The sequence below is a fragment of the Polypterus senegalus genome, chromosome 4 (genome assembly GCF_016835505.1).
Source record: "Polypterus senegalus isolate Bchr_013 chromosome 4, ASM1683550v1, whole genome shotgun sequence".
Classification (NCBI taxonomy): Eukaryota; Metazoa; Chordata; class Cladistia; order Polypteriformes; family Polypteridae; genus Polypterus; species Polypterus senegalus.
In genome coordinates this window covers 147,519,307-147,545,439 of record NC_053157.1, presented here as the reverse complement: position 1 = coordinate 147,545,439, position 26,133 = coordinate 147,519,307, and the positions used below count along the sequence as shown (strand labels likewise).

At 38.3% G+C, this 26,133-nt stretch overlaps 1 protein-coding gene across 4 annotated transcripts in view; it reads left to right on the top strand.

The window, feature by feature from the left end:
• Window positions 1-26,133, top strand: part of kiaa0232 (KIAA0232 ortholog) — a 132,482-nt gene that overhangs the window by 27,420 nt on the left and 78,929 nt on the right. For all 4 annotated transcript variants that reach the window (XM_039751441.1, XM_039751439.1, XM_039751440.1 and 1 more), the window contains exon 2: window positions 2,000-2,510. In XM_039751441.1, coding sequence (XP_039607375.1) covers window positions 2,283-2,510 — 228 coding nt within the window. In that variant the 5' untranslated portion in view covers window positions 2,000-2,282. The remainder of the gene's footprint in view (window positions 1-1,999; window positions 2,511-26,133) is intronic.

Below are 26,133 nucleotides of genomic sequence, written 5' to 3'. Positions count from 1 at the left end.
CGCAAACAAATGAAAATTATTACTTGGTGAAATAACGGAACAGCGAAAAGAGATTAAATATATTATTCGGATTTAAACTTGCCAGCGAAAATTAAGAATCGAAAAACGTTGGTGCAGTATGAAGTCCCGCAAGACGGAGACTTTTAACATGAGAATCTTTCAAGTCGTGTCCTACCGACACGTCAATGACAAAGCAAAGAAGAAAGAGAATGGAAAAAATTCGATAGTTTTATTTATTAGAGAGAAAGAAACGATATTCACTCAGCCAGTTATGTGTTGTGTTGTCATGATGCAAGTCCAAACACGGAATCAAAATTCAATGTGATCTTGAAGAAAAGTTAATACCAAATATTGTGTTGTGTTTGTGTTTTTTTTTTTTTTTAAACTATTAAAGTAAAACTGAAAATAATGCATATGTAACAATTCCCATGAAAATAACAATCTGTTTAAATTGTATATTTGGTAAACCAAACCCGGGGGTGGATGAGTTAAATGTGCAGGGGGACAGAGCCCCCTAGTATTCTATAAAATGTTTTATCATTTGCAGATTATATTTGAATACATAATCTATAAATATTCCATAATCAAACAGAGGTTAATCATTTGAATCGCATTTTCATGGTGTGTTGCTCTCTCTCTGCCTGTTGTGTACTGTGGGGGATGTGTGTATGTGTGTGTGTATGTGTGTGTTTCTATACATGTTGTAAGGTTTCTAAACTTTTTTGGGACATCCAACCTCCACACACATCCCCAAACCCCCAAGGGACGACAGTCTGAAGTGTGTCCCAAAACACGACTGTGTCTGTGAAAGACAGCTTATCCGTTGCGCTCTCAGTGTTGCAGTGGCTAACAGCAAATAAGTGCCTGTCATCGAAATGCAGGCAACAGTATTACTTGGCCACGACCCTGCCTGATTGCTATGTTTGTGTAGAAGAGAGTGGTAGATCCCGCTACAATAAATAACCGTGCTATTCCTGTTTCATGTTGAATAAAGCTGGTTTTGCTAAAGTACTGACAGTTAGCTTTGTATTTTGGGGTGCAGGACAGAAACTCGCATATCACAATACATATTCAAAAACAGTGACAGAAGTGTATCATAAATGTTTTGAGCGGTTAAAACCTTGATTTGAATCCAGAACAATTGTGTGTTCCTTTTACAAAGTCTTTTTTGTTTGCTCTAGTACAGATCACACAAGATTATTTTAATAGACCTAGTTTTCCAGCTATACTGCTTAATTTTTATTCTTGGTATTCCAACTGCCTTAATTATTGACACAGGGAAAAATACCCAGCCTTTTTTTGTTTTAATAAGTGTTCTTGAGAAATTAATGCATTTCATTAGTGAAATATGTGCACCTACCATGGTAAGATGATACCTGTGATCAAAATGGAGCAGTCTCTTTAAAGTTTTTCAAAGTCAGAACGTCTCCTGCCTCTTTCATGGAAATTTGCCAGGGTACTGTCATACTTGTCAAGTCAGAAATACATATTTGTAATGGCAAACAATAAGTTCATGTGTATGTATTTGCATTAAATATTTACGCATTTTTTGCAGTTCCCATTCTCTGTTGATATAGTGAATTATTGGCCAGCAGTATGCAATCCAGCTGGATCTTAAGTGAGTGGTAGTGACAGAAAGTTCATAACGTTAGCTGAAGTTTAAACTATTTATTTTCCAGTGGCAGTATGTCACACTGACAATGCCTCAAAAATACCTTTTTTTTTTTCTCTTCTTTTAAACTAGGTACATGCTACATCTGTTGTGTGTATGTTGGAGATATATTCCTTTTCAATAAATTTGAAAATTCAAACACTGCCATAAATTGTAATTTATTAATATGCTAAAACTCGTATGCTTTTGTCTGAATTTATCAATGTTTGCGGTGCTTCTACCTTTTATATCAACAGTCTGTGTAATTATAAACCTTCTGTAGAAAATACTCAATTTTTGTTTGACTTTAAACAATTTATTTATCTAATCCTTCTTTTTGTGTTTTAGGTTGTTGCCTTCAAAGCAACCTGAATTCAACATGAAACTCAATTGATTGAGAAGCAAACACACTTTAGTGTTGTGGAGCCTATTGGAGTGCACACTTTTTTAACAGTGAATCATGCCTGCAAAGTGAAACTCATCGTTGCTAAGCATCATCAAGTAACACCTACATGAATTCCCATGTAGTCTTCTTCACCCCACGGCTGGAGTAAGTTCCTCCAGACAGCTTAATTACTGGTCTGCTGTCAGAAAATGGCGCAATATTTTAAAATCCCTAACACCTAGATTCATGCACCTAATTGGTAACAAGTTGGATGATCTTCTTACTGAAACCTTAACAATCCCTCATCCAGACCCTCTGCCTGCTTCAGAAATGTCTCTCCTTCGTGCATTGGGCCCAGTACAAACCTGGCTGGGACAGGAGCTTGAAAAGTGTGGAATTGATGCTGTGATCTACACTAGATATGTTCTTAGTCTTCTTCTGCATGACAGCTATGATTATGACTTGCAGGATCAGGTATGTAATTTTATTTCTTGATAGAATATAAAATCATTTATTAAATGATGTGTATAGAACCTTATTTTTACGACATTGAAATGAGCTCTTTATTTGGAATATGAGGCTATTGCAAATAAGATATTTTAATATATACTGATTGCTGTCATAAAGATGTATGATTTTTAATGACTTTAAAAAAGCATGCTTGGTTTTAATAATAATTATTATAATACATTTTATTTATATAATAGCACCTTTCCCATGCTCAAGACACTTTTGAAATTCATGTGAAGCAACTGTATATATTAGCTTGTTTTTTTTTTTTGCATTTGAGAAGTCATTGAGTGAAATTTATACTTGAGTAAAAGGGTGTTTTTTTGTTTTATTTGGGTAAGGTAGTGGAATTCAAGTTTTAGCTGCATTATAATAAAAAATATAAAAAATCATGTTTGTACCTTACTTTCTTTGCCTTATAATTCACTAGTATCTTGTGCAGTGTTAATTCTGCATTTCACCTGATTTTCTTCTAGTTTATGGCATTCTTGTAAATGAGAAACATTTTTTAGTAAGGTTCTAAATTACTGTGTTTCCCTGAAAATCAGTCTTATATAAATTTTTGCTCCAAAAGATGCAGTAGGGCTTATTTTCAGGGGATACCTTGTATTTATTCATGTACAACAATATACATTTTTATCCAAATACAGTTATGTCATCATCTTCTGGAATATCGTCATAATTCTCCACATTCAAACCCTGAATTCCACCCTGAATTTCTTGTTACTCCTGCCACTCCGGGATTGATGTGCGTACTTCAATGTTTGTTGAATGGTTTGATGTGGTGAAGCAAAATGCCGACATACAAATGTATTCATGGTACTTTTATATTCAAGCATATACCCCAAAGTAATGACACAATATATTTTAAAAGTCTCACAATACCATATTTTATGCATTTTTTTTTTTTTTTTTTTTTTTGAACATTCACAATACCATCTGAATGTACGGGGAGTATTTGAGCCACAGAGGAAAAAAAAATAAGGACATAATGAGAATGTCTATTTTGTGATAAAAGTGGAAGTTTCTGCTTTAAACTCGAAATGTCCACTTTAACCTCGTAGTTTACTTTATCATTCAAGTAGACCGTTGTAAACGTCATCTTAAAACCGACCCAGTTGTTAATCGCTGGGGCTTCCTCCTGACCTGACAGCAATGGCATGCAGCAATAGATCGCAACACAGAACACATTACATTTATGATATTCCAGTTCTCTGCACATTTATAATTCTTAGATTTATACTTGATATCACTTTCATGATGAAATGCATTAAAATATGTATATTACATTTTACAAATAAACAATGAATACTGTTAATAGTTACACATATCGGGGTGGCAGAGTGGTAGCACTGCTTTCTTGCAGGGAGTCGCATCCATTGTGATCTCTGCCTGGAGTTTGCATGTTTTCCTGGTGGGTTTCCACAGTGTGCTCCGTTTTACATCCAAAGACATGAAGGTTTGGAGATTTGGTGAAGCTACAATGACATTAATGTATGTGTGTGCTTGAGTTCAGCTTACGATGAGCTCATACCCTGTACAGGGATTTTGTTTCTGTCTTGTGCCGATGCTTCTGGAATGGACGCATCCCCAAATTGATGGATGTAATAATTAGACATCCTTTTCAGAGATATTGTGGCAAGGTGTCCTCGGAATTTAATGGATGTTTCAGGCACACGCTTTGCATTGCGTGAAGTATAAACCTGGCCTTAGGCACCTTTCTTTTCAGCTGACGATCTTGACTAGGGCTTATTTTTGGAATATGGCTTGTATTACATAGCGGCCTGAAAATCATGCTAGGGCTTATTTTCGGGAGAAACATGGTAACTACAAGTGTAGTTAGCATAATGAAATAGTTTTATATTAATGTCTGCTCATTAATCTTCCATTACAATTACATTACATTTGCCTGAATTTAATGAGACATGTACTACTAAAGGAAAAAAATATGCAAAACAGTCTTCTATAAAATGTTTTTGTTGGGGATTAAAAGTAAGGAAAAAGAGCTAACTTCATATTATGTTAATGCCAAGTTTTGTGACAAAAATAAACTTTTTTGTTTTCTCTGCATTCAAAAAGGAGGTCTTCCTTAATTCAATAGTTTATTTAAACAATGTAGTTCTTTTATTCTGTGTTTCAGACAAGTATCAACTAGTTTGTAATGGTGTACTTATGTAAAAGAATATGCTTATTGTATGTGGTTACAATATTTGGGGGACTGATTAAGGATTCTTCCCTGGGAAATGTGCCTTGCATTCTTGATTTCTTGTTAATTTAGTCAGCTGTAATAAATGCAAAACATCTAGGTTTGTTGTGGTGTTTCAGGTACTGAATTTTAGTCTGTGCCTAAAATTTAAAGCCTTTTGGTATTACGTTATTCTTAAACAATTATTCATTAATATTTTCATTATGTATTACTCATTATCTATCTTCCTAATGTTTTTGACTTGCGTGTATCTCGTCACTTGTTAGGGATTACAGTATAATCATGAATATTTGCCTTTAAAATCAATGCAGCTGATAGAAATTTTAGCAGTTTTAAATTTGTGCTAAGTATGCTGTTTTGTCTGTACTGCTATAACTGCATGTCTCTGTGTTACAAGCGTCCTGTGGGAGCAGATGCCCATAAAGTATTTCGGGACTAACTGGGATTGAGGGTTGTAATGTGAGGCAGTCAAAATGGCAAAATTTTCCCACACAGTTACTTTAAAAAATGAACTCATAGTTCAGGCTGCAATAAATATTAGAAAGAAAAATATTCCAAAGGAAAATACATTGTGAGGGTTCTGAACTCTTTTAGGACCCCTCCCAATGCCGAAGTGCGACTGCTGGGTCTGTGGAGGACTGCATGTCCATTGCAGAGGCAACCACGGACTTACATGCTGTGGAAACAACTACGAGGCAATCAAGATCACGCTATATGCACCTGTTGCTGATGGGTGGCGCAAGGATCATTATAAATGCAGGGAACAATATAATTTGGCCACTAACCAGGCCCGACTATGTCCATTTGCTGTGTCTGTGTACAGGAGAGTGGTAGCTCCAGCTGCAATAAATAACCCTACTGTTAATGTTTCAAGTTGAACAAAGCTGGTTTTGCTAAAATACTGAGACTCAGCCTTGTGTTTTGGGGTGCAAGACAGTGACTCGAGCGTCACAATATATAAAAAGAAAATTATTCTTCCAGTAACGCAAAATCCAAAGCTCTTACCAGATGCTAACTCAGTCCATAGGTATATTGCTGACTTAAAAATAAACTATGGGCTCTAAATCAACTCCCACACAGATATACACCTTCACACCCAATATTCAAGAGCAGTTACTGGCTACACAGTGCATTTGACTGCAAGAACAGATCGATGCACCATCACCAAGCTCTCTTGCTCCTTTTACTCATAGTTTGCTTTCGTTCTGTCTTTCTCAAAGATCAGCATATGGGTCCAAACCTTCCCTCGCCTAGGGTTACCATCTACCCAAGGTAGTGAAAGATTCCACATAGTTCAAACACCACAAAATACCGCTTGGGTTACTAAAGAAAAAATAACATCCCATCCCATAAGACCAATGTATTTAGATCTCCACAACTCAAACTTTTTGGCTCCCAACCTCCGTTAGTCGAATTTTCTATGGCCTTTGGGTTATTATTCTGAGGCTACATTTCAGAACATGTGGTCCGGAATTGGTGCGACCTAATTTCTCAATGGTGCAACTAAAAAAAATCAAAGGTTGCACCGGTGCGACCAGCCATTTGAGGGGGTGAAAAAAAAACGAAACAACAGATGCACATTAGGCCCATATCGTGGTCTAAACCAATCAGAGATAGTAAAGGGCAGATCCCGCCCCCCCCTGATTGGCCGTGGTCCAGATATTCCTGTACGTGTGTGTACGTTTGAAAATGCATGTGATGCAGTCGGACAGAGAGAGGTGAGTAGCCCATCAGGTAAACCGTGGATGTAGCTGCGGATTATGAGAGAAGATGAAAAGAACGATTGACAGCTTTTTCGTTAAGAATGTTAAGTTAGGGCCTGATCCGTCTGAAAATCATAACCAATGCTCTGACACGGAGCCATCAACCTCCCAAGTTATAGCAAGCCCTGGTCCGGAGACGGCATTAGATAATGAGCCACATACGATCGAGTCCGAGCCCACTGAAATTAAAAGGGGTAAAGTGTATACATTTCGAAAGGAGTGGCTTGACCAGTTTCCCTGGCTAAGATACAGTAAAGCCGATAATTATAATGCACTGTATTTACTGTAAAGAGTGTGGGAAGACCATGGCCGGCAGTAGTGCATTTGTGACTGGTTCTAATACATTTAGAATTGAAACGCTGAAAAAGCACAATGCATCTATAAAACACATTACATGCCGCGATAAATGCACTGCTCAAGTGTCCCCTCTCCCCGCTGCCTTTCACCGGCAGGCAGCAGCAAACAGATCATCAGACGAGGCCGAGATGATAATTAAGTTTAACGTTGCCTACAATATTGCAAAAGAAGAACTTCCCTAATAATTCTTATGAAGAAAAATGGATTGAAAGTAAACCCGACGTACAGCAATGATGTCGCGTGCGCCCAATTTATAGGAGTCATCGCAGATACATTGGGAAAAAAAAGACGTCTGTGCAAATTGCGAACAGTGCGTACATGGCATTCCTGATCGACGGAGACACAGATCTCGCCACAAAGGAATGCATCATTGTGTACGGTCGTATCTTGCGGAGAGGAAGACTGGTGAATATACTTATTGGACACATTGAGGTCGAGCATGCTCATGCCCAAGTCTGGAAGATTTTGATGCTAGAGAGAGTGTGGCCAGCTGGTTTAGTCAAGGCCAAAGATCAAGAAGGCCAAACTACAGGAGTTGGCCATCCGAGGGGCATGTGACTGCAATGGAGGATAGTCCATAAGACATTGAGCCATGAGATGTTCAGTTTGAAGCCCTTAAAACACTTAATTTAGATTTTCTTTTTAGTTAATTTATCTTGAGATTTTTTAAGTTTAAATTTCAGCTCAGTAAAGCACTTTAAGCACCAACACTTTTTCAGTAAGTTACCTTTCTTGTAGAATTGTGCTTGCCTTCAAATAAAGAACTTTATATTGACCAGATTGTTAGTTAATCATTTACAAGTCAATATTGCCTATATGGACAGCGATTAAAAAAAAAAAAAAAATAAAGTGAACTTGTAAAACTGTGGTGTTAAATGTGATGCGGTTGAAAATTTGGGTGCACCTAACTTTTGTGCTGGTGCACCTAAGAAAAAAAGTTAGGCGCACCAGTGCAACCAGTGCAAAAAGTTAGTCTAGAGCCCTGAAGGCATGTGGCCATCAGAAGAGGATGAGGGAATGAGCGTATCCCGTCATTGAACAATGTGTTTTGAAGCGATTTGTGCAAGCGAGGGATAGGAACGTTCCTATTGACGGGAAGCTTTTGCAAGCAAAAGCAAAAGAATTTGCCAAAGAGTTGGGCCATTCAGAATTTAAAGCCAGCAATGGTTGGCTGGACAAATTCAAGAAAAGACACGGAATTGTGTTTAATAGGCTATGTGGCGAAAGTGCACAAGTGCCAGAAGAAGATTGCAGTCATTGGATACAGAAACTGCCAGAAATTGTTCAAGATTACAGTCCTGATGACGTCTTCTGGTTTATTCTTCAAATGCACTCCAGACAAAACAATGACTTTCAAAGGTGAACCTTGCCACGGCGGAAAGAAAAGTAAGGAGCACATGACTCTTTTGGGCGCAAACATGAGTGGGTTAGAAAAATTGCCCACATTGTTGATTGGGAAATCATTGAAACCCAGCTGCTTCAAAAATGTGAAATCGCTATCTATGGATTACGAGGCCAATAAGAAAGCTTGGATGACATCAGAGCTTTTCTCCAAGTGGCTGAAAAAAGTGGATCCAGTGATGGTCCGGGAAAGAAAGAAGAATAATTCTTTTCATCGATAATTGCACAGCACATAACCATATCCCTGTCATGAAAGCTGTGACAATGAAGTTTTTGCCTCCGAACACGACATCTAAGCTTCAACCTCTCGACCAGGGCATCATTAACAATTTGAAGTTGCGATACCACAAACTCATTGTGAGAAAAGTGCTGCGGGATATCGAAGATAAACGCCCACTAGGAATTGACCTGCTAGAAGCGATGCGAATGGCCCGGAGAGCTTGGGATGAAGTTCCCGAGGAAACAATCAAGAATTGCTTCAAAAAAGCAGGTTTTGGACAGCAAACCGTTGACAATTCAGAGGAGCACTTGGAGAAAATGTCAATGGAAACAGACGACGCACTTGCAAGTCCCAAAGAATGGTCCACAGTTCTGACAGCTACTGGCGCCAATAAAGAAGTGTCCTTTCAGGATTTTCTTGAAGTTGACAGTGTAGTGAGTGTTTGTGGAGAACTAACGGACACTGACATTGTTGCTGAGGTGGAAAATGAGAGTGGGGATGAGGAAGAATACGGCAACAATGTTGATACTTGGCCTGTGCCCAGCCGAAAAGAAGCGAGGCAGGCTATTGACATACTGCGCAGATTCTTGGAATCTATGCCGGATCTTGAGGAAAATGTGTTTCAGTCCATTGACGAGATTGTCGAGCGAGATGCATCGGCACATCGACACCAAACGAAGTTAAGACTTTTTTCTCTAAAGATAACCTGTTTCATTGCACTGTTCGATAGTACATACTGTAGATGCACGTGCCGGTATGTAGCCTACATGTATACATATAAAACGACAATATAATAAATGGGTTATATAATACTTAAGCCGGAAAAATAATGTCGTTGATTAACCTGCGCCTATTATGCCGTTTTCCCTAACTCAGACTCCGTAAGTCCAATTTTTTTTCGGGTCCAGGTAACACTGCTGCTTGCAGGGTTATGTAGATGGGGGTATACTGAAGACTTTTTAGTTGAGTTTGACATTTTTCAGTTTACCACTCATTAATGCTTATGAAATGTAAAGCCTGTTGTTAACGTAGTGATGGAGACTTAATAGTGTGAATGATCACTACAAGAGCGTTTTGCCACAAGTTCTATCCGTTTTTAATTTTTCTTCATATGCAGTGGACAACATAACCAATATTCATTACGAATGTTAAATAGTCTAATGCTGTGCAAAATACAGGTAAAATTCTGTTACAACAAATATCTTTACAGCAAAATTTTCATGACAACAAAGTACAGTGGAACCTCGGTTTACGAGTAACTTGGTTTACGAGTGTTTTGCAAGACGAGCAAAAATTTGTAATAAATTTTGACTTGTATTGCAAGACATCGCTCGTTTATCGAGTGAGTAGTATGGATACACTTTGTCTACTGAGCGTCATGTGATCACAACTGAGCTGATGGTTCTCTCTCTCTCTCTCTCTCTCTCCTTATCTCGCTCGTTTGCCCAGCGCGTCCGTCTCTCTCTATCTATCTATCTCACTTGCTCGCCGCTCTCTCTCTCTCTCTCTCTCTCTCTCTCTCTCTCTCTCTCTCTCTGTCAATCGTCTCCTATTCTCCGTCTGAGTCTGTGTGCCTCACTCATACAGTCAACATCTGTTTACTACAGCATTGTGACTGTGTGTGTGCGGTGTGAAGTGCGAGTCTCCATCTTGCTCCCCAAAACACGAAGCTGAGTCTCAGTACTTTAACACCAGCTTTATTCAGCTTGAAACAGCAACAGCGCTGTTATTTATTGTACCGGGATCTTTATAATGTTCCTTGTATGACCCATTGACGATAGGCGCTTATAGCATGTCTGCGATCTTTTTGGATGCGCTTATACGGCGAACTGCTACAGCGCTGGGAGACTGCGATTGCTTTGGGATGCTCTTCCGCGTATTGTCCCGTTGGGTGGAATCCCACATGAGTTTAGAAACTCACACCAGCCATGATTCTTTTTAAAGGTAAAGTGCAGGTTAATTTTGTATTATGTATTTTACTTTATATTTTGTATTAATCATTTTTATATGAATAGTTTTGGGTTGTGGAACGAATCATCTGAGTTTCCATTATTTCTTAAGGGGAAATTCGCTTTGATATACGAGTGCTTTGGATTGCGAGCACGTTTCTGGAACGAATTATGCTCGCAAACCGAGGTTCCACTGTATTTTTATGGTCCTGACAGTTTAACCATTTGACAAGAGTCTATAGAAAACTCATTACTACGAACTACATTCAGCCGATACTTTTCATTACAACGAACTGCCCAAAAGACCTTGAAATGCCTGAATGAATTATTCCCAAAGCAGTTAGTCCCATGGTCGCAGCTCAGTTGTGCACAACGATACCCAAACAAAAACACTGTAAATTTTTTTTTTTTTTTTTTTTCTTTCTTTGGACTGTCCTCGTAGTGTGTTTTTTTTTTTCTCGGTGGTTTTCAGTGATACTTGTTGCTTATTTCTTGTCAACATTTGAAAAACATCCGTTGGAATTTAACTCATTCTCACCCTGTTATAGAAACAGCAGACACGATAAAACGATAACCGTTCATATTAGAAATAAAACTTTACATTTTTGCAGCTGTCAATTGTGTCAAAAAGAAAAAAGACTTTGCCAGTGAATTCAGAATTTCGCCATTGACACTGTCAACTTTCTTGAAAGACAGAGCAAAAAAAGAAGAAACTTCGGGTTGCAAATGTATGTGAACTGCTGCATTTGAAAAAAATGCCGGTTTTATGTGGTTTGGTGATGCTCGTTCAAGAAACATTCCTATTAATGCGGCACTCATTCAAGAAAATGTGAGGTTACTTAACTCTCTCCTGGGACCTCCTCCAACTGGACAATACTCCGAAGAGCGTCCTGAAGTACGTTCACCACGTCTGTGGAAGACTGTTTATCTGTTGCCGGGGCAACAGCAGGCTCACAGAGCTGGGGCTGCTCTTCACCGAAGCAAACAGAAAAGACCTCGATGGGTGATGCAGGGAACAGTATTACTTGGCTACTAACCTGGCCATGACCCTGAATGACTGCTGTGTATAGGAGAGTGGCAGATCCCGCTACAATAAATAATCATGCTGTTCCCGTTTCAAGCTGAATAAAACTGGTTTTGATGAAGTACTGAGACTAAGGCTCGTGTTTTGGGGTGCAAGACAGGGACTTATAGCACGCCCATAACTATTTAGGATTCGGTTCTGTAGTGCCTCACTGCATCATTATGAGCCTGTGGTTGCCCTGCCCCAGCAACGGACAAACAATCTTCCACAGATGCGGCAATCGCGCTTTGCGATGAACTTCAGAGTGACGTTCCTGTTTTGGGATTCCATAAGACTTCAGAAACCTCACAGTATGAATAACAAGAAAAGGATGATTTGGCTTCTGATTGATAACTGTGCTGTTCACGACAGGCTTCCACATTTAGATAATGTTCGGGTTGAATTCCTACCACCCAATTAATTGCACAGCAGTGCTTCAGCCATTGGATTTGAGCATCATTAGCTCCCTGAAAGTGTATTGCAAAGAAATGCTGAGAAAAATTCTCATCATCATAACCTGTAGACAGGAGAAGATTAAAATTAACGCGAAAGAAGCTATTGAAATGCCTGGACACAAGTTAAAGAAAGCACTATAGTGACAAATACAGAATCTCATTACAACAAAATTTTCATAAATGATAAATTTTTCATAAATTTCAAAATGAAATATTTGTTAGGTCCCTGGCAGAATTTTACTTGTACTAGCTATACCCAATATAAAGAGAAAACTTTCACCGAAACAAGTTTTTTCTTTATAAAACATAAATGCTACAGTAAATGTAATAAATATTTTGTAGCCTTAATTAATTTAAAAGTATTCTAAATGCATTAGTAACAACATCAGGTGTAATGTTAAATTTTCTCAATTTTGTATTGTTAAACAATTGTCCTTCTGTCTCCTCTTGCAGTTCAAAGTCATGCTGGTTAGGTGGATTGACAATGATAAAATGATCCCTGATATGATGGTGTGTATTCATCCTGTGATGGGATCTGGCCCTGAGGCAAAATAGGATTAAGTGTAAAAATGTCAAAAGTTTCTTTTTCTAAATACAAATTTGAAACTTATCTAAATGTAATGCTAATCCTTCTATATAAAAGCGGTCGGGATTGTCTTTCTGTCCCGTGAGTGCTACACAGGCGCGGAATTTCACACACGCCCCTACCATTTTGCAATGCACGATGGGATTTGTAGTTTTGTTTTTCCAGGTAAAAGATGATTTTCTACTCCAGACTGTGCGATATCTTCTTCTTCTTTCTTACTATATAAAAGCGGTCATGATTGTCCTTCCGTCCCGTGAGTGGAAAGCGTAGCGGTATTTCGCTTATCACAGACTTACTACTTGCAGCTTGCGTTATGAAGTGACATGATGTGAGCAGAGTTCTGGTGCTCCCATCATTCCCTTGCTTTTGTGCGCGATGCGCTGGAAAAATAGACAAAATTATTTCTCTGGAAATAATTAATGTTGATGGAGTACAAATGCCTCACCGCGTAGTAAATATCGGGGGGGTTCAAAAGGGCGACCTCAATATAGAAAAAAGTTTAAATTTCATCACAAAAATACAGAAACTACGAGTATTAAAGTAATACCGCTCAAATGCAATATAACCAAATTAATGAGTTTGTATAAAATATCAAATTGATCTACATATTGAATTGCCTTAAGAAGTGGTCCACTTAAGTCGGTCGCCTTAAAAGGCGGGTCAGCCTAGTATGATAAAATCTTTCTAGTTAAAACAGAGGTTAGGAACATGCGCTGATACAGTGCATTGCCGCACCTACCACACAACAAACCAACTCAGGATCCAGATTAGGACCCGAGTGCAGCCATGCAAAACAGAAGGACAGAGTGTAATAGAAAATGCAAATGTGAGAATATTATTTGTAAATGTTAGTGAGGCCTGTTTCATGAGTTTATTTTTTTAAATAATTCTGTTGAAGCATGGTTGAAAATCAATGTCTGACTTTCATTGGTTAAATTTCATAGAATTTTTATTTATTATTACTTTTGTCAGATTAAAGTTATTTCTGTGACCATTTTGAGTTTTTCTTTCATTGACTGAAGGGTACCAACAATTTTGTCCACGTGTGTAAATACTCCAAGTGGTGCAGTGAGAGTAATATGGAAAAAGATGATCCGCTGTGGCAACCCCTAATGAGAGCAGCTGAAAGAAGAAGGAAAAGGTGCAGTGAGAGTAACAACGCTAAAGCAGCTATGGTATTTAGAATAGTTTGACCATTCTGTGGACCATTATATTGTTACAGGTTAATTACAATCGGATGCATTAAACTAATAAACAGTATTCAGTTCCATTTCAGTGTATTTATAAAGCCGTGTCAGGGATGTGGATCTAAAAAAGAAAAGGAAACCACACTGGTACAGTAGCACCGCTTTGACACTGGGTGCTGCCAGTTTGCAAAACTGAGCGAAGAACTTGAATACGCCAGGGTATGAGCTACCGTGAAAATGTTTGTGGCTTTACGGCAAGTTTAGGTTTTATACATCGCAATTTGAACATGAAAATGTGTGTACGCAACATTTTTGTGCGTATGCACCGTTTATACACGAGGCCCCTGGTCAGGATTAAGCAGGTTAGAAAATGTTGTGACCTGTTCATTCTATTAATAAACTAGCAAAATACCTGCACTTCACAGCGGCGAAGTACTGCCTTAAAATTTTTATTAAGAAGAAAATTTTACCTTTTTAAACTGAGGGAAAATATACCAATAATTATTTGTTAAGGATCTCTTTGTATACCACATTGTCAGTTTGGCCCTCCGGTTGTAATATGACCAAGCTGTGCGCTGAGCTTACTCTTGAGCATGCAATGTACAGTTGGCCATGTGAACAGTAACCTTGTTTTAAATCTCACAGCTTGGGTTGCTGCTGTCATAATCTGTTTGAGTTTCATGGTTTGTTTCAATTATGACAGTATTTGCAGGACTTGTGTTGAAGTGACATTCGGCATCTGTCAAGTGTTAGCATATAATTGGTTTCATCGATAACTTTGCATCCAGCTTTTGAGAGTTTAAACATTCTTAAACATCAAAGTGTCCACTACTGAAATTGTCACCTGTAAATCTAAGATTTTTAAGAGGCATTGGCAGTTGTCAAAAGGTGTAAAATATATTTGGCCATTTCGGTACACTTGAAAGCGACAACCGAACTGTTCAGCGGCAGCCATCAACTCACATGCAGTAACATAGGTGAAGGGCTTAAGCATTTCACTCTTCTAGTGCTCCTGTGTAATATAATTATCTCCTGTACCGTCATCGGTCCACACCTTGAACATGTCCCAGTTATTCAATACATAAGACACAATGTTCCTCCGGATATCAAGAGTGAGCATGATATGGCCGTGCAATATGTAACAAAGAGAATGGAAAAGGCAGGTGCCATCTCTGGGCATGGAAACCACTCGGTAAGTAACAGTTCTTTGATTGATGGTGATCACCTCGATAGACATGTTAATAGGGGTACGGTTGGACGGATAAAGGAAATGGATACCTGAACAATGTAAAGTAAGTCTAAAATACCTACACAATAACTATAATCGTAATAAACGAACAATAAAAAAGCAGAGAAGCCGTGGATTAAATAAAAAGGCTGTAGTTATCAGCAGGGAGACGTGATTCCTGGGCCGAAGCAAGGAATGGAATGTAGAGACCGGAGCGATGGACGGCCTTATATAGGTAGGCAGCCAACAACGTGGGGGACGTTGGGATGGGGGACCCAACGCCGCCTTACACGGCGACTGAGCTGCAGGCTATGGACGTATATATATGTACATAAGTAGGATTCAGTTAGCGTTGGGAACCTGCGTACCAAATTTCTTGAAGATGGGGCCATAAATAAGAAAGTTCAACATGGCGAACGTTGTCGACCGTTACACGTAGAATTTCGAAATGAAACCTTAACTTTTGTAAGTAAGCTGGAAGGGATAAGCCTGCCAAATTTCAGCCTTCTACCTACACGGGAAGTTGGAGAATTAGTGATCAGTGAGTCAGTCAGTGAGGGCTTTGCCTTTTTATTAGTATAGATACAGAGGGTATAGAAAAGAATCAACCCCTTCGAAATATTCTCTTTTTTTTTGCTTTACAGCCTTAAATAAAAACACTCAAACCAATATTTTTTCCAGCTTTACTGGATGCAATCTATAACATCCAAGTGAAAGATATCACAGCTACAGTTCAGAAGAATTTTAAAAATAAAAAAACAAGAAATACTGAGATTAATAAAGGATCACCCCCCTTTCTAAACAATATTTGTAAACTCAATCAGGTGTAAGTAAACCACCATTTCCATTGCAGATCATATTTACTGGCTTCCACCTTTGATCAGTTGTAATCGGTGAGATTAGCGAAGCATAAAGACAGCTGTTCCTGGATCATTCCCTTGCTTGGTAGTGCAACGGACAGCAAACAACTGACTATGGGTGGCAAGCCACTTTCAAAAGATCTCGGGGATGGAATTGTGGACAGACATAAGCCAGGAGATGGATACAAAAAAATCACAAAGGCTTTATAAATATCAAAGAGCACAGTAAAGTCCATAATAAAGAAGTGGCAAGTGTTTGGTACTACTAGGACCCCCCCTGGATCCGACCATCCCTCCAAACAGGATGGAAGAGCAAGGAAGAAACTAGTAAGAGAGGCTACCACGAGGCCAATTGCCACTTTAAAGGAGTTACAGGATTTTATGGCAAGGAGTGGTCATTGTGTGCATATAGCAACAATTTCACAAACGCTCCACAATTCTGGCTTGTTCGGGAGGCTCGCAAGGGAAATGCCACTTCTCAAGACACATTAAGGTTTGTTTGAGCTTTGCTAGAATGCACCTTGAAGATTCTGATGCCAAGTGGAAAAAGGTCTTATGGTCAGATGATACCAAAATGAAACTATTTGGCCTCAATACCAAACAGGACACCTGGCACTCACCGTGCACAACACACCATACCCACAGTAAAGCATGGAGGTGGCAGCATCCTGTTGTGGGGGTGCTTCTCTGCCACAGGGCCTGGGGCTGTCGTTAGGGTAGAAGGAAAAATGGATGGTGCAAAACACCATCACATTCTTGAGGAAAACCTAAACTTTCTGGTCAAAATGTTCACCTTTCAACACAGCAACAACCCCGAAGCACACAGCAAAATTGGCCACACGGTGACTGAAGGAGAAAAAAGTGAATGTCCTCGTGTGTCCCAGTCAGAGCCCAGACCTAAATCCCATTGAAAATCTATGGAAAGATTTGAAGATAGCAGTCCATCAACGCTCACCATCCAGTCTGACCTAACTTGAACAGTTATGTAAAGAAGAGTGGGCAAATATTCAATCTAGATGTGCAAAGCTGATAGTGAAGTATCTCAACAGACTCAAGGCTGTCATTAAAGCAAAAGGTGGTTCAACAAAATATTAACATGGGGAGGGGGTGATCCTTTATTAATTACGGTATGTCTTGTTTTTGATTTTTTTTATAATTTTTCTGAACTGTAGCTGTCATATCTTTCACTTGGATGTTATAGTTTGCATTGAGTAAGTAAAATCTAGGAAGAAATATATATTTTGTGTATGTGTTCATTTAAGGCTGTAAAGAAAAAAAAATAAGAGTATTTCGAAGGGGGTAATTCTTTTCTATACCCACTGTATTTTTTAATAAATTAGTTACAGCAACCTTGATGCTGTGTCATAATATTAGTTCATTTAAATACAGACTGACTAGTTAATATTAGCAATTCTAAAACACTATCATCATTTCAAAGCAATTTGCTATGCTCTTTAAAAAATACACAGTATCGATGTTGGTATTGGAAATACTGACATGTGAAATACATGGATCACTGCTGTTTTTTAAATAGGTACTGTTGCGCATCCCCAATTCCTGAGCTGTTGTCTTTCTACACTTGCACTTGATCAGGGTGCAGCATTTCATTTTCAAGCCATTCTTGTATGCCTGCGTACAAGGCACATACATGCCTGACAGTGACAATGAAAAACAAACCTGATGAAAACACTTAATGGCAAGTTCACTCTCTACTTATTACTTATTTTACTGTAAACTGTGTTTTTAAGTTTACTAAAGATGTAATCAAACGACATATGCTAATGCACCTGCATTGTTGAGGCCATTGCATCACACTGTTATGGGGTGCCAGTCCACTCTGAATTCCCGATTATTTTTCCGATTTCTATTTCACAGGAATCTGATTTTATTTAATTTTGCAATCCTTTTTTTTTTTTTTCACCCCCCCAACTATTTTTCAAAAATTTATTTATTGAGTAGACTAATGTTAAATGTCAAAGGATATGTTTGGCAAGTTATTTCTCCACAATTGTGGGATGTATTATTAATTAATAATATAAAAAATATATAAAATATAATAAACAAAGTTTCGATTTGTAAATTGGCCGATTACAAAAACCAGTATTTTCAGCCCCTGCTTTTCTGAGTTTTAAAGTAAGTTTAGTTGTAGTGCTCCTTTACTCAAGGTATTGTTGTAGTTGAGCAGTGTATACAAAGAGCAGCAAGTGAAGACTTGTTTTAATAGAGATTGAGAGGCGATTGGAATGTTATCCTTTAACGTTGCAGAAAGTGGAGTAATAAATCTGAAAAAAGAAATTGGATAAGTTGTCATGCGCAATTAGACAAACTGCAAGAAAGCTACTCGAGTGATTTCGGACCTTTTTGTTTTGTCCTTTAAATGAAAATATAGTTTGTGTGGCAGCTTACATTTTTTTATTTGAAAAAGAAAAGTTAAAGACAAATTTGAAATTGCTGCTTACTATACAATAGTTTATTTATTTTTTTTTAAAGATTTGTACTGTGTGTTTTATTTGTTGCTGTGTACAACACCTGTATAAATATAGTAAAAGGATATTTTAACAGCAAAAGTTGTAGTGCAATTATTGATTTAAAATGATAAAAATGTATGTGCTTGTAGTAGCATTTAACCTCCTTGGCATTAGATTTTTTTATTGAAAAATATATTAAAAGCTTTGTTTGTTTTGGCTTGAAAAATAACATTTATTAAAACTCATCTCTTTACTGTAAGATTAAAAAGTCAGTAGTGTAGGAAGTATATTAATGATGCAAATAATAGTAATAATGAATAATAATAAAAATAATGCTATTACTGTATATACTGTCATAATGTGTAATTTGAGTGGTATATCTTGAAGCATAGTGAAATACCCAATTCTACGTCGCAATCATAGTAGATGATTCCTTGTGGATTTTCTTTCCAGACTGATCAGCTTTTGAGCACACTGGTCACGTGCAATTGGCACGAGTGTCATTTTTGGATTCATCAAAAACACTTTCAATTTCACTGCCTGAAAACAAACAAATTCACCTCATCATCACTGCTCATATCACTGTTAAGAGCGTGCAACACCCCGGCTGCTGAAAAACGTTTCTTATAAGGCTTATGTGAGACACACATCTATATCCTCATTTACAGCTACCCAAGTGATTCCTGGGACTAATGTTTTTAGCACTGTTTGTGCAGAAATATATATGTGGAAACTACTTTTTAAATTAAAATTTACTTTGTATAATGACATAAAATTTTTGAAAATATGACAGCTCGTAATTATGATAAGCATTTTATTTTCTTTTATGCCATATACATTATATGTAAATATTTTTGTAATATTTCTGTTAATTCTGGTATCTATTTTAGTATTTTTATGGTCACTGAACAAAAAGCCTATCTAATTTAATTTTATTAATAAAACGAATAGTTAACACGTGCTGTAGGTACTTGCACTGTTCACTGATTACAACCGCAAGAAGTTATATGAATGAATAAGAATACTATGCATAATGTTGCTTCCGTGCCACAATGTTTTCCGTAATGTACTGTACAGGTCATAAAATAAATTACTCCAGATATGATATATACCTATGTCTCTATTTTTTTGTCATTGCGGCTTTGACATCATGGGCCATAAGGTGCATACTAGTTCAGTTTCAGCAGGAACACTCAATACAACTGAATAAAAAAATTCAAGTGACCATGAGATACCAGGAAGGCATGCCATTCACCAGTGTTTTGTGTGTTAGCTTTTATCCCTCCAGATCAGAGAATTTCCAGTTCCATTGTCTCAAAACACCACTCACATCTACAGTTATTATTCCCAGTTTCAAATAAATGCTGACAGTGTCAAATCTGGGGTGGTGGGGGTCCGGTTGTATTGTGATCGTGACTGAGAGAATAAACGTGATATAAATGCTAACTTTTGAAAGTACTATTAATTTACACCAGCTGTTACAGACACAAATCAAATGTGTGTTTTTTATTGTATGATATTAATAATAAGAACAGTTCACTACTCAAAACAGTAAATTTGGGAAGCCGGCCAGAATTGAACTGGCAGTCTCTTGATTACAAGTCAGCAGGTCTTACAACTACACCACAGAAGCTGTCATATTATAGTTGTACCTTTTTGTGAAAGTGTTTATTTGATATTTGGTCTTCAGACATCACACATTGTATGCTTCATGTCTACATTTTGTCATTCATTACTAAAAGATGAGAAACATGTTTTGTGCCCTTTCTGTGTTGGTAGGGTGGAGGTGGTATAGCATGCTGCTTCCTGCTTGCATTAATCATTTACAAGACAAAAAACGCTGACGGAGAGGTGCGAGGGGATTTAAGGTGGGCCAGAATTACGAGATTTTTGGTAGGCTTTGGTAATTCTAGTGTTAATGGATTACGAGGGATTATGACACCAAGGCTGTCTGAGATGGCTGAACCATTTAAGATTTATTTGCTTTTTGCCCTCCTTATAACCACAAGGAGATGCTGTTTTACAATATGTGTAATCTCATGACATGAATCGATGCACACATTTTTTTATTTGGTAAATGCTTGAGTTTGGTAAATCTTTAGACTTTATATCATTTTGGGCTTCTGGTACCCTTTAACTCCAATATAAAGTGCAAGAGTGGGCTAATTGTTCTAAAATGGAGCATACTTAATAAATTGAAAAAAAATCTGAAAATGAAATATTTTTATAAATTAAACAAACAAAACATTAAGCTAATTATCAGATAATGTCCTTAAATATTTTTTTTTAAAAAAAAAAAAGCCTTTTTCATAACATCTTTGAATGTTGTTAGTAGGCAATACCCTGCTTTGCACAAAGCCTACTCAGTAAACTTCTGAAAAGTGTTAATAAAATTTCAGTGAGGGCTGCTGATTTCTTTGACATTAGAAGATTTTTTTCATGCAAATAAACAAGGAGTTGTGCCTCTTTATCAGGCATCTCAAACCCTGTCCACATGTACCTGGTTATTTTTTTAAAACGTAGCTATTTGTATGTGTTTGGGCCTTTCATCTGCATGCAAACTGCGTTTTAGATTCCTGAAAAAGGACCTTTTGGATAAACTCCTTCCAGGGTGAAGATGTTTAGAAAGCCCCGTCTTCCCCGTTTACATGGCTTGTGACATCAGTGTGTGTCTGGTATCTCATTTGATTGACATCTGTGTGCCATTATCTGTTTTGTTTACATGTGGCCAGTTTGTGCAATTGTGGTCGTAACTAAAGTAATGCTGGTGTTAACCTTTTAACAGGACTTTTTACATATTTACATTTAAACGCACAATTACTTTATCACTATACTAGCAAAATACCCACGCTTCGCAGCGGCGAAGTACTGCCTTAAAATTTTTATTAAGAAAAAAAGTAAACATTTTTAAACTGAGGGAAAATATACATATAATTATTTGTTAAGGATCTCTTTGTATACCACGTTGTCAGTTCAGCCCTCTGGTTGTAATATGACCAAGCTGTGCGCTGAGCTTACTCTTGAGCATGCAACATACAGTTGGCCATGTGAAAAGCAATCCTGTCTCAAATCAATGCCAAATTTTTGTAGGGTTTGTCCCTGAGACGTATTACTTGTCATTGCGAAGCAGAACCTTACTGGAAATTGAAGGCATTTGAATTGAAATGGGAGATTAAATGGTATAACGGGGATGCGAGGAATAAAAACTCTCTCACCTGAGCCACTGCCAGTAAAAATAGTTGCCTCAGTTAGGTTGTTTTGCAGACACGTGACCTGAAGTCTTATGCCGTTACAAAGTTTTGGTGGCTGTAAGTTTCTCAGTAACATTATTGGTGCCCCAACCTTCAAAATGAGATTATGCTCAGGAGTGCCTGGAGGATTTAGAGTGCTGAGAAACTCTACCGGATAGTGTACCGTGTCTTCCACTTCTACAACTGAATCAACAGACTGATATGTTTTCGGTTACACTTGAAAGCGACAACCGAAAAATTCAGCAGCAGCCATCAACTCACATGCAGAACCATAGGTGAAGGGCTTAAGCATTTCAGTATAGTGCTCCTGTGTAATATACCGTCATCAGTCCATACCTTGAACCTGTACCAGTCATTCAATACATAGGACAAAATGTCCCTCCAGATATCAAGAGTGAGCCTGATATGTCCGTGCAGTATGTAACACAGAGAATGGAAAAAGCAGGCGCCATCTCCGTAAGTGATAGATCTTTGATCGATGGGGATCACCTCGATAGACATGTTAATGCGGGTATGGTTGGAACAATAAACGAAATGGGTACCTGAACAATAAACTAAGTCTAAAATACCTACACAATAACTATAATAATCGTAGTAAACGAACAATAAAACAGCGGAGAAGCCATGTATTAAATAATAAGGCTGCTTCCCTGGCGAACCAAGGAAAGGAATGAATACACAGCAGCGAAGGACGGCCTTATATGGGCAGGCAGTCAATTACGTGGGAGGCGTGGGGATGGAGGATGCAATGTAGGTTGGCAGGCAGCCAAAGGGAATCAAGAGACCGGAGCAACGGATGGCCTTATATGGGCAGGCAGGTAATTACGTGGGAGGCGTGCTGATGGAGGATGCAACTCCACCTCACACAGCGACCGAGCTGAAGGCTATGGACGTATATATGTACGTAAGTAAGATTCAGTTATGACCGTTGCGCGTAGAATTTCAAAATGAAACCTGCTTAACTTTTGTAAATAATCTGTAAGGAATGAGCCTGCCAAATGTCAGCCTTCTACCTACACGGGAAGTTGGAGAATTAGTGATGAGTCAGTCCAGTCAGTCAGGGCTTTGCCTTTTATTAGTATAGATTGAGCAGCAAAGGTGTCAGAATGCGCTCATAGGTCACTGCTACATTGAACACTCCTACAACACAGACCTCTTTTTGGTGGGACAACTTTGAGAATAAAGAGGTTGTTGCTGAAGAGAATTTAATTTGTCAAGGACATCACTGCTGTCTTTGATTGAGCTGCTTTGGCTGTGCATCGCAGGGAAGACAACATAATGAGATTGGCTATCAGTATTGTCAAAAAAGAACTGCACACTCTACTGTTTGGCAGTTAAGGGGAGACTGAACATAAGATGGGAAACACCTTTGGGTTGTCCAGACAGGTGGTTTGTAAAATATTAAATCAAGTGTGTGAAGAAGTTACAGTCCACTTGGGCCCTATGTACAGTGGAATCTCGGGTCATGAACGTCTCAGACCACGTAGAAATCGGGTTACGACCAACAAGTTCGCCAAACTTTTGCATCTGTTCACGATCACACACTCGGGTGATGAACAAGCCAGTTTCCCTTCCGGTTCATATGCGCCAATGATTTCTGCACGTGTTCAGTCTCTGTGTGCATTCCCTGTGCAGAGAGAGCGAGAGTGAGGGGGCTGAGAAGGCAGTTAAAGAATGTATCGGGCTTGTTTTTAAAGAGACTGATTCAAGCGTTGTATTTAATGAAGACTTTTTTCTATTGGATTTTAACCTCCACTTCACTTCTGTTTACAGCAATTAGTTCGTAGCGTGCATTGTTGCAATGTTACTTTTCTTGGTTGTTTATTAAATTACAGATTTTTCAAATGTTCATGTTTTTCCCTGTGCTTAAAACTCATTAAAAAAAAGTGTTTACACGAGCGGTTCATAAGGCTATAGTGTGAATTCTTGCAATGTTACTTTTCTCTGTTCAAGGTTTTCTCAGTGTTATTAAATGTTTTTACATTTAGTTTACTATTACGCTGTGCATTCCGTGGTATACTTAACTATTTTTGTGCTTAAAAATCTTTAAAAAAAATATATTTACATACAGTTTGTACGGTCTGGAAAGGTTTAATTGTATTTACATACAATCCTGTGGGGGGAAATTACTTCGGGTCATGACCAAATCGGGTTACGACCAGAGTTTTGGAACAAATTACGGTCGTGACCCTAGGTGCCACTGTATATACAATTAACTTGTCACTGAGTCCAAAGTAGAGAAGCTTGTAGCAGGGTTTTACTGGGACTCGTGTAGAAATAAAGCAGCCCTCCACAAATTCCATGGATTATTGGAGCAGAAAGGGAGGTTTTCTTTTAACATGCAAGACTGCTGTGATTACAAGTGTTCGTTTATTGACATCACAGTGAAATAGCCAGGTAGTGTTCATGAAGCCCATGTATAAACATTAATCTAAATGACATTCCTTTTTGTTATCTATGCCTGTGTTATGCTCTTGACAGTGGATTTTAACATTTTCATGTGGATGGATATTTTTAAAAAATGATGCATGTGTTGACAGGATTTTTTTTTTTTAATAAAGCAGGGAAAACTCGCGTTTTTAACAAAAATACCTGGGTACATGTGGACGGGGCCCCAGAGTAGAAAAATAGTTCTAACTTACTTAATTTAGGAATTTATCAATTTTTCTAATTTAGGAATCTACTCCTAACTTCATCAGGATATTGGAGAACTCATGAGCTTGTCCTAACACATTAAGAGCTGCCAGACGATGCTGTTCAGACAGAGATTACCACACACGTGCTAGGAAAATGGAATGTGATGGAAATGCTGGACAACAGTTAATTCTTAAAATCATATTGATTTGATAGACATGGAATGATATTAATAACAAATCTTGTCCATTATGTGATTTCTCCTTCTTTGTGGAGAAGCCGCATACTGTCCGCTGAAATAAGTGTTGGTAACATTACATGTAAAAGATGGATAGATACTTTATTAATCCCAAGGGAAAATTCATATAATCCAGCAGAATCATACTGATACAAAAAAAAAAAACTAATATTAAATTAAAGGGTAATAAAAATGCATGTAAAAACAGACAATAACTTTGAATAATGTTAGCATTTACTCCTCCGGGTGGAATTGAAGAGTTGCATAGTGTAGGGGAGGAACGATCTCTTCAGTCTGTCAGTGGAGCAAGACAGTGACAAAAGTCTGTCACTGAAGTTACTCCTCTACCTGGAGATGACACTGTTCAGTGGATGCAGTGGATTCTTCATGATTGACAGGAGTTTGCTTAGTGTCCGTCGCTCTGCTACAGATGTTAAACTGTCCTGCTTTATTCCTACAATAGAGCCTGGTTTCTTAACAAGTTTGTCCAGGCGTGAGACGTCCTTCTTCTTTATGCTACCTCCCAAGTAAACCACCGCATAGAAGAGGGCACACGCCACAACCGTCTGGTAGAACATCTGCAGCATCTTATTGCAGATGATGAAGGACGCCAACCTTCTAAGAAAGTATAGTCGGCTTTGACCTTTCTTACACAGAGCCATCAGTATTGGCAGTCCAGTCCAATTTAACATCCAGCTGCACTCCCAGGTATTTATAGGTCTGTACCCTCTGCACACAGTCTCCTCTGATCACGGGGTCCATGAGGGGCCTGGGCCTTCTAAAATCTACCACCAGTTCCTTGGTCTTGCTGGTGTTTAGGTGTAAGTGGTTTGAGTCACACCATTTAACAAAGTGCAGCTTTGCAATAACAATGCTTTGAATGTTTCACAACCATTTCTTGAAATTTGCATCAAACTTACAACAGGCATAGATTTTGACATTTCCCTCCTGCTCTGCTTAAGGTAATGATAAAGCAAGCTGCGCTTATTCAAACTGGTATGCTCATAAGGACCATAATCTCAAGTGTGGATGAGCGCACAAATGTGGATTTTTTGTTTTTTTGGTACACTGTATTAATCCCCAAGGTGAAATTGTCTTTTTGTGTGATGATTCATAGATTTGTAAGTAATATCACAGTGCAAAAACATAGCTGGTCAAGTACCCCACATATTACCCTACGATAGATAGGGCTGAAGGGTGACTGACAGCGAAATGTCACACAGGTATGTTGACCTCTGCATTCCTTGAACATTCCTGTTACATTTTTACAAATGTTGGGAGGGTTCAAGAAGGGCAGGTTGCTTTGGGTAGACAGAGCCTTGCAGAAAATAAGAGGGGAATCCCGGAGAAGAGCATGGCACAGTGGAAGGTGATTGGGATGTTGAAAAGTAAATGTGACTTTAGAAGCAGTGCAAGAAGAACTATTGTTTTAGTAAATGTTACTTAATGAGGTATTTCAGATGGGAATAACATTGTGAAGGGTACTCATCTGAAAGGAAGATTGTGGCTCTTCTCTCCATCTATCCATTTTCTAAACCCACATTATTCTGAGTAGGGTTGTGGGGAAGATAATGCCTAGGCCAGCAAACTTAGGGCACAAGATTGGAAAAATCCCTGGAGCATTCTTTGTTAAATAAATGTGCCTGATTTCATGCTTTAGTCTCATTTGATGTGTGTGTCTTGGTCTTTTAATCTCGGTGTTTGTTATAGCATTATTCTTT